The sequence below is a fragment of the Solanum verrucosum genome, unplaced genomic scaffold, assembly GCF_900185275.1.
Source record: "Solanum verrucosum unplaced genomic scaffold, falcon-dt-bn FXZP01000060.1, whole genome shotgun sequence".
Classification (NCBI taxonomy): domain Eukaryota; kingdom Viridiplantae; phylum Streptophyta; class Magnoliopsida; order Solanales; family Solanaceae; genus Solanum; species Solanum verrucosum.
Window position 1 is genome coordinate 1605610 of NW_026020129.1, and position 10621 is coordinate 1616230.

The window sequence follows — 10621 nt, forward strand, 5'->3', positions numbered from 1 at the left end:
AGAGATTGTTTGGTAAAGTGTATAAGAACAATGCTAAATAGAATGTATTAATAATGCTTGCATTAGCTATGCATATATAGTTATGCTTGTATTAATTGTATATAGATTATGTTTATACATTGTCTGGTTTGATGTATTAAAAATAGTATGCACTGCATGCATACAAAATTTTATTTACAAAGATACTCTCCACTATTATGGTGGAAAAAAATATAAAAAAGAGGTTTTGAGGGTCAATTGAGTCTTTAATCATGTTAATGCATGTATTAAAAACCATTGCATTGATGATACCTAGAAATCCATGGTATTAGCAATACACACATTAACACAAAACAGAGTGTATAACTAATGCTTTCATTAGTTATACATAGATTAGAAAAGAGTATCAAACAAGGTACTAGTAATGCACAAGGTTAATGCATGCATGTATTATTTTTCCTAATACACTCTACCAAACAACTCTTTAATAGTGACAAAACCATGATTTTGACTGAGAAAATTTAAAATATAAAAAAGTAAACATACGAAAAGGTATGCTCTGGCTCCTGAACGCCAATAGTAGTTAGGATGTACATGTGATTCCCACTTTCGAACATGGAGAGCTTTTGGTTGAAATGATCAATTAAGATGAATGAATTAATCATACGATAGTGTAGTCCATGAATTTCATTTCTTATTATGCAACGTGTATAATGGGTCGGATCGACTCTCCATGCTGATGGCGGATAGATATATAATGCAGTATTTTCTCTATTTTAATTTGTTTGACTTGATTTGAAGTATGAAAAATGAATAAACTAATATTTGTTCTGAATCACGATATAAAATCATAAATGTATATATTCATGATCTAATTTTCAAATATCATTTTTTTACTTTGATAATAACTATACTACTTTTTCAAATACTATTTCCATAACCACACATGACAAAACTTTAAGACTAGCAAATTGAAATGAAGAAAATACTGTTTAGGTCCGGAATTAAAGTGTTAGTCTATGGATCCAAAAAACATTGATGCTTTTACAAAGAACTTTAAGATTAATAAATTACTCAAAAGAGCATCATAGAAATTTTCAAACAAAAAAATCACTCCACGTAAAATTTGGTCAGAATGATATTTTACCTATGTTATTTTATTTTTTTAATTTTTTTTACCCTTTTAACTTTAATACCTTTTAAAAAAAACTTTAATACCTTTTAACTAAAAAGTGGAAAAAAGATTAGTTTATTTTAAAATAATAAAATAATATAGTTTGTTTAAATTTCTGGTCAAATTCTGACCAAATTTGGCCAGAATGATATTTTATCATTTTAAATATTTTTACCCTTTTAACTTTAATACCTTTTAACTAAAAAATGAAAAAAAAACATTAGTTTATTTTTAAATAAAAAAATATTATAGTTTTTTAAATTTTCCTGCCAAATTTTGGCCAAATTTTCTGGTGATTTAACACTTCCCTATATATATATACCCAGAAAGTATATGTGTGTATGAGAGAGACATTACCTTTATGAATTTTCAGTTCTCAAAATCTTGGTTTGAGCACCTATAAAAGGATATTAATCAGCTAGTTCACATTATTATGGTCAGCAGAGTCAGATAAGGTCGAGATGTTTATTTGAATGTTTTCAATAAAAAATTATACTATGTATATATAATATAAGTCATTCTTTTTGACTTTTTTATGTGTTTCATTTTTCATATTTTGAACCTTTAATAAAAATATTAGCCCCTGCTAATTAAATTCTAGAGTAACTATTTATTAAAATCGAAAAAAAAAATTGAATTATCATATATTAATGGGATAATAGTAGCTATGTTTATCAATCAATGCCGCACATGGAATCAATTAACCCTGTATTTTTTATTTTATAATCCACCACGACGAAAATTGTGTTTACATGGAAAATGACAACCTTGTACATTGTTTTCTTCTTTTTGAATTCCATTATTTTATCCATCATGTGTTTCACGGTGGAATGAAATAATCAGAAAAAAAGAAAGTGGAAACGAAAAACAGAAAGTACTTAATTGAAGTAAAAGAAATGCTATATGTAGAGACGATAATTTGTGTACATTTTATTTTATTCAGACTTTACTTCTAAAATTTTATTGAATATGTTGTTATAATCTTATCTAATGAAAAAGAAGGAAGGCATAGCAAACTTTTCTATTGTGTGGCATTTTTTCTGACGAACCCCACTCCATCATTCCATTGTATTGGAGTAAAATGTTTTTTTTTTGTTTTGAAAAATAATAATCAATCAAGTTTATGGGAAATAATCTTATTGTTCCATAAAGACAGAAGGCAAGGATTGTGTGAACTCTTTCGAGATCCATTTATGATATTACACTAGACGTATGTTGGTTGATTCATAATTATGTGGTGCGTTTTTATAGAAATCATCAGTATTCTATTAATGGAAAAGTGTTAAAATTGCTTTTGAACTATGTAAAATAGATCACTTACATCCTTCGTTACATTTTAGGATAAAAAATGTCTCCCGCCGTTATCCCTAACAGACCAAAAATATCTTAAAGAGTGCAAATTTTTCATGACGTGGCTAGCCACATGTACGTTGCCAACTAGAATTTACTACAAAAATCTAGACCTTTAGCGGTAACAAAGTCGCCACAAAACCCCGGAATATCGCCACTAACATGGTCGTCATCTCTTTAACATGGGAAACAAAAATATCATGGTTTATTTGTTCACGAGAATTATTATTTTTTGGAATAATTTTTAATCTTATTTTAAATTAGTTATAAAATTTCCAAATTTGGGATGGTGCTCCAAACCTGTTTTTCAACTCCATAAATCTCAAATACAATATTTCTTTTCTTACCTTTAAAAAAGTTTAATCAGACAAAACTTCATTTCAACTCTAACTTTATAAATTTCAAATAAAATAATTAAAATATTTGGCGAAACGGTTACAATAAGTTCTTGCAATAATTAAAACCGTAATGGATGCCAGGTCATAGATTTCTGGATTGTTTTGATGAAAAAATATTATTTAAATGTTTGAAAAGGGAGGGAAAGATAAGGTAGGAAATGAAGATATATATAAATGCTTGATTAATTAATATTCCACTTAAGATTGAAAATAAAAAGATAATGACCAATTCAAAATTTAACCCCCCTCTATATGATTAGTGCTCCAATTAGTTTCAAGATTATAGTTAATCAAGCTTAAATTTACAAATAACATTATATTTTTAAATTTTTTTTGTATAATCAGGTGCTCCATGCTAAAAGTACGATAATATAAATAGCCACTCTTATGCCAATTCAAGGTCAATTGAATTTGCAATTTATCATAAAAAGTTTTTTTATTTTTATACGTAACGAATTTGCATATAACATACAATTTAAAAATATCATTTTCTTTTATTCATATATATATATATATATATATATATATATATATATATATATATATATATATATATATAATTGATTATTTTCTCGCTTACTCAAAATTGAATATTTTAATTTATTAACGAGGTCACTTATCAATTAATAATGAGATACATGAATCACGAGTTGTATTACAATCATACAATAAATGTGATGGAGGGTGTGACATGACACTTGTATAATTTATTTTTTCTACTGTCGAAAAATTATTTAACTTAACTTTAAGGAACTTATTATACTAAAAAAGATTATTATTATTTTTCAATTTTTTGGACAAATTAATATTTTTAAGAAATTGATAAATAGTTTTTTTTATTTCTCTGTGCCAAGCACAGCGTTTTTCTCGTGTCCTACCATGCTTTGACCAAATCTTTTAGATCTCGATCTTTGAATAAAAATCATATTTCCATTTGCTTTTAACTGTTCTTTGTCAAATTGTTTTGTGGGCCTTTAACGTGGTATAATCATATACTTCAATTTTTAAATTTATGTATTATTATTTGATTTGATATAAAAATAAATTAAAAATATATTAAAAAATATGATCTAAAATAATATAAAATATTTTTGTAGTCATAAATTATTTCATGAAAGTTCAAAATAATTAAGTAATTAGAGAAATATGATATTCATTTTAAGACAAACTAAAAACGAGGTGTATGTGTCACATAAATTAAGACAGAAATAATATAAAATGCCATGAAATATATCTTTTATATAATTATATTATTGTATTATATGCTCTTGAGCACCATTCTTATACCTTGACCAAGCTTTTGAGAACGCTAATTTTTATTTATTTTTTAATAAAATGTTTATTTAAGAAAAGTTGAAGTGTTTTATCAAACTTTTCTGAAAAAATAAAATAAAATTGAACAGTAACAAAAACTATTATTTCTAGAAGCTATAAATCAATTTAATTTTTCTTCGTAAAAACACTTTTAAAATATGACCAAAAAAACTTTCAATTAACTTTTTCAACAAAAGAAATTGTTTTTCTGTGTTGCACCTATAAAGTATTACAAAAAAAGTGATTCCCTCTTTAAAAAAAATTCAGTTTTCTTTTTGGTCTTTAATTTGTACTTATTTAATGTTCCTTGATACTGTGATCGATAAAGTAAAAAATAAAAGATAATTTGATGTATTAAAGTTTTCGCTATGTATAAAGTTCAAGAAAGGGTTCGATCACAAGGGCCTATTATACGTAATTTTATCTTACATTTCTATTAGAAGCTATTTTCAAGACTTGAACCAATATGTTGTTCAATACTTCCTAAAAAAAGTCATATTTTTTTGCTAAGAAACTATCAAAATATATGCATGAATCATGAAAATTAAGTAAAATATAGAGGAGAGGTGAGTTTTAAACACGATAACCAATAAAACATAAAAACGTGATTCATAATCTCAAAGTAAAAACCTGCAATCATTTTACAGCATGAGTGTTTTGTAAACGTTGTTTAAACAATAGTGGTACATTTAATCAATTCAAACAAAAGCTTTAATAATCCCATTAGTACTGACGAAATTGAAATCTCTTAATTTAAAGTCAAAATAAACCCAACTGCTCTATTTATTATTTTTAAAATTCGTATATTAGGTGACAGGGGGAGATAAAATAATAATTTTCTTGTAAAACAAATCAAGGTAGTTGAGATAAACTTAAATTAAATGTAGAAGTGATGCAAAATCATAGAGAAGACTAATTATTATCCTTATAAATAAATAAAATTCGAACTGGCGATATCCTTATTAATTGTATATTTAAATAAAATAATTGGATCCAAATTTGAGAAAAAAAAATACAAAATTAGTTGGATAATCCATAATAAATACATGATAGTAACAAAAATCATTATTTGAATTATTATCATGTGCATCAGCATGGATATGTCTAGGAAGGTTCTTCTCTTCATTTTGTCCTTGTTGTCATATTTCTCTCTTCAAAGAGCTAATTTGACTAATCTTCGAGCTAAATAGATTACATTAATTTAATATTTTAAAATTATAATTTAGATATTCAAAAATACGAAAAAATATTATACGTTGCAATTCTTTTCATATCATATTAATATGATTAAAACATATATCTTAAAATGCTAGTCAAAATTCATGTAATTAACTTTCAAAAAGTAAAATACGTCAAAGTATTTTGAAATGAAGGAGTATATAATTAACCAAGTTAAGATAAATGAATGGAAATCAATGAAGTTATGAGTTATGGCTTAAGTACTTAAGTTGATATTTAGGGGGATCAAATACAATTTTTTAAAGCAACTTTCACATATAACAAACATAAAAATCATATTTGTATGTTATAACTATAATTTGCATAATTGCACTCCATAACAAATTTTATGTTTGCTATGGAGCTTTTGATTTGTATAATTCGCTAGAAACATCCAATTTTATACAAATTGTTTAGTTTTGTATAAATTCATTTATACATTGCAATTTATATGATAAGATCTGTATTTGTATAATTATAAGTGTATATGACGAAAATATATGTATTTGTATTTGTATATACATTTTTCTCTCGCTTTATACAAACACAAACGCATTTTATACATTTTATACCGAAATGTATAAAATGGCTAATTGTATACCGAATCAAATGGCAAAAAAATGAGATGTTTGCTGCGAATTACAATTAGAATAAACTATGACATTTAATTTGAATTAATAATTTGTTATTTCATACAATTTTCCCATTTTTTAAAGTAGAGGTCTACCACTAATTGAGCCCAGCTTAGCCTAGGCCCGTTAATTCTGGGTTGGCCGAGTTACCATTAATATGTCGTGCTGGGTCGAACATGGATCAGCCCGGCCCAGTTGACATGTTTAGATCCCCATTACTATAATCTGACAAAATTAAAGTTGTATACATTCATTAATTAATGAAAAATTGTGGAGAATATCAAATATTTAAACCATATTAAATGATATAGGTATCGTCTAGGGAAATTTTAATTCGCTGCTTTAGTTTCTCCCAATCTTGTTATTCGCCTGATTTGTATAAATCCAGAAAATTTGTATAATTCGGTTCCTGATTGTATAAATCCAGAATTTTGTATATGCTTACCCTAACTATTTGTATACGATTTATGAAAATTTTATAATAAATTATCCTGTTTGTATATTGACAAGCGAAATATACAAACAGAGTTTTGAAAAAATTCTAAATGTATAAATACAAATTGTATATTCGCAAGCGAAATATACAACGGCAGCCGCCATAGCAAACGAAACTATAGCTATGAAGCACAATTATATCTATTATGTTTGCTATTTCTGTAATTTTCTCTTAATTAATATCATAAAATACTTTACATTATTTATTATCGCCACTTTCTGTCCAAAAGTGCTGGTAATTTTTGTTTTTAGTCATTGTGATATAAGACTAAGCATGTTTAATCTTCAATGTGCATTATTGGTCCCTCCATATATATAAGAAATATGTTATGTATTTAATTATTTTACTAACAAATATGAAGTTATAACAATACAAATTTAAGTAATACTTGAGTAAATAAGTGATGAAATAATCAAGAGTACTAATTTTGATAATTTTTTTGAATATTCACAAGTAGAAAGGATCAGAAGTGCGTAACTCAATTAGTTGAATGCCTAACATGTTCGATCAAATATCATAAAGACATAGTAGAATAAGCAAATAATTAATCAGGGATCAAAAGTGTATTGATCCTTATTAATATCTCTTGTTTTTTAAAATTAATGTAGCTTAATCAGTTGTATTAATAGCTAGCTACTCATCTTTTTTAGGTTACCAACTTATATTCATTATGGAGTACACTTCTATACAATTTCTTTTTCATTGATGTTTACATGATTTTCTTGGTACTTTTTACATCATCATTTTTTTAATTTCACATTTGATATTCATATTGGAGCCTGATTAAATTTAAATTCATGCATCGTAAGACTTATTTTTAAGGGCAACACTCTCAACATAATTTTTTTTTCTCATCAGGGTTCAAACTCGAAATCTCTAATTAAAGATAGAGGAATCTCAACCATCCTATCACAACCCATATTAAACAACAAGTACATATATATCCGATCTAAGTCGTAAACTCGAGAGATATATTTAACTATGGAAGAAGTAGTTGCAAGATACAACTTTTATTACCAAATACATCAACATAAAACCATAAAATGAACAACAAAAAACAAAAAAAGAGTAGACTAACAAATACATAACATAAAACTAAAAATTCAAACATCAATTTGCACAAGCAAGAGTATCAATCTCCACACTTGCAATAGTAATCTCTTTACCTCCAAATTGTGGCACAACAACCACAACAATCTCTTCTTCATCTTCAAGTCCCAAATCCTCTAAAATCTCACTAATACCCAAACTCATAACAGCAGGAGTACTACCACTACTACTACTACTACCAGTATTATTCCCAGCAGCATGCACATGAGGCAAATTCGCGAAGCTACCAACATACTCAGTCCTATCTAGTACCTTCGATTTCACACCTTCATCTTCGTTGATAAATACATCAAACCTTATGTATTCATTTTCATCGAATGTCATGTTGTTGAATACGAGGAGCTCCTCTTCGATGTCCTTGTCTTGTTGAGTTCTTGAGATTTTAGGCCTTTTGATGGAAAATGATAATGTTTTTTTCAATGTTGAAGGGAATATTTCTGTGGAGGGCTTTACATTTTTAGGGTTTTTTTTGAGTTTTTGTTTACGTGGAACAGGCTTGTAATTTTTCCATGGAATAGGTACGTTTTCGTACTTGTAACCTAATTTTTCATTGTTTATGCAATCTTGGACAGTTACTTTCACAAGGGTACGGTTTTCATCATAGAATAAGAAGGCACTATCAAGCCAATCCCTGTTATATGAAAGATATATAAAAAATATAATTAAGTAAAATATGCATTCACAAGAATTTTGCTGATGTTTGGACGTAAAAATTATGAAATTTGGAAAAACTTAAAGTAGTGATATTTGTTTTCGAGTTGAAAATGATATTTGGAAATTGGTTTTCTATTGGACATATATAAATTGGAATTTTTTTTGAATTTTTACGAGTGATTTGGAGTGAAAATTATAAAAACAGCTTTTTGGAGTTATTACAATTTTATTTCCAAATAGCTTTTTGAAAAAAATGAAAATTATTCATGGCTTAACGTGTACTAATTAATTTTAGATGAAATGATTACAGAGAAATCTTTGGTTCAAATTTCATCCTCACGTACCAGTAAATGTAACTTTTTGGACATGTTTGACTCACGAATAAAAGAAAAGTATGGCATACACGCAGTGAAGGTGAGATTTTTTTTTCTTCAAATAATCAGAAGTGTGTTCTCTAGACTCTAACATACAATAGTAAAGTTTTAGATGAGATAATCACCCACTTAACTAATATTCTTTTCGTCTCAATTTATGTACTTTAACTGATCATCACAATATTTAAGAAAAAGAAAAATACTTTTGAAATTTTATGACTTAAAAACAAGTTATAAATATTTATGTGGCTACAAATCAAGTTATATTTAAGTATAAAATGAAGTTTAATGTTAATCTTTGTCTAAATATAAAAATATATCATTCGTGCATCATATAAATTGAAACGGAAAGAATACCTATCATTGAAGTCACGTCGATTGCCTCCTAAAGTTTTCCATATTGTCCACATCCTATCAACATTAGCATGATGTGCATAGAAAATGGGATCTCTAGCAGCTGAATAAAAAGTTCCCATATTCTCCCTGAACTTATTATTTGGATTACCAACCCATCGATGGACAGAGTTATGTGGTACATTCTCAATCGTACCCATACCGCGAATCGGCTGCTCTCCGCCACGTATAGGGTTTCCAAAAAATAGTTGAGGACAAGGTGCATTCGTGAGCATTTGTCGATACATCATCGTAAGATTATTATTGATTTTTTGTTGATCGGATGCATCGAGGTCTATGGTAGTGAACCCTAAGTCGATAACATTAGGAGGAAAATGGTTTTGGTTACGATTAGGATCGTACAATGATGAATTAACATCATTGTACAAAGATGGAAATTGCATACCAACTTGACTATCATAGTTCCAAAATGGCAAAGCAAATGTATCGTCACCAATTAATGAACCAAGAATTCTTTCGAAGAAATATAAGTACCATCTATGAAACGGAAAAAATAGCCATGAGAAATGAACTTGTAATGGTACACCGGGAAACCCTAGTTCTTTGTACCCAGAGTTGCAATAAGCACAATGGATGTTGGCTTGTTGAATGAAGCTTAATGGATCATCTTTGTCTAATGATTTCATTTTTTGAATGGCAGTGTTGTATTTGGTTATGTATTCTTGAGTCACATTATGTGCGGCTGGTCTAATTTTGACTTTCGACACGTTAGGAAGTTTGTAAGTAGGGATATTAGTTAGGTCTTTTGGGAGTGGTGGACAACATGAAAAGGGTACTTGTGAGCCATCAGGTAGACTAGCTGTGCTACATGTTGAGAAGTCTGGGGGTGGTACCGGTGCACCTAGGGCAAATGGCTCGTTGGTTACACCGATAAGATTAGATGCTCCATAGAGCCCACCTAGACCAAGGAGGACATTTCGTCTATCAAGTTTTCCTGGAAAAGATTTTCCTTCATTATCATCATTATTGATAGTGTTACTATTTCTTATTTCACAATTCACCTTAAAGTTATCGATACGTTTTGGACGGACGAAAATTTTGGATGGGGATGAGGAAATGGTAGTACATGAAGTTAAAAGAAAATTAGAGGCCATAACTCTATTTTGTGTTTGATATTGGTAATTGTTTTGTGCTAATTGTGTTGTTGAATGAGCTTTTTTATAGTGTAGGATTAGGATTAAAGTGTGGAAGAAGCAAAATAGCTGGAAAGTTGTAATAAATTTCTTAAGAGTTTAAATATTGCAAGATGATGATCAATTGGTAATTTTACAAATTAAAATGGAGGTTTGAAGAGTTAGACTTTAGTGAGAGCTGAAAAGCTGGTTTGTTGCTTGTCAACTTTAGAGTTTTGCTTCATAAGAAATGAAGAATTAAAGTAACTAAGCAAGTTGTACAACTTCACTAATTAATTAACAATGATTAATTATACTAGTACTTTCTGGTTCATAACTTATTTATTAATCCTAGGAATTGTGAGAATTAGTGCCATATATAGACTTTTATACTAC

General features: G+C 28.0%; 1 protein-coding gene across 1 annotated transcript; it reads right to left on the bottom strand.

Annotated features, from left to right (window-relative positions):
* Positions 1 to 7671: 7671 nt before the first annotated feature.
* On the bottom strand, positions 7672 to 10232 carry LOC125826522 (polyphenol oxidase E, chloroplastic-like). Its single transcript, XM_049505873.1, has 2 exons — positions 9057 to 10232; positions 7672 to 8302 (listed from the first exon to the last, which is right to left on the bottom strand). The coding sequence occupies exons 1-2, from the start codon at positions 10205 to 10207 to the stop codon at positions 7672 to 7674; spliced, it is 1782 nt and encodes a 593-aa protein (XP_049361830.1). The 5' UTR covers positions 10208 to 10232.
* Positions 10233 to 10621: the final 389 nt, after the last annotated feature.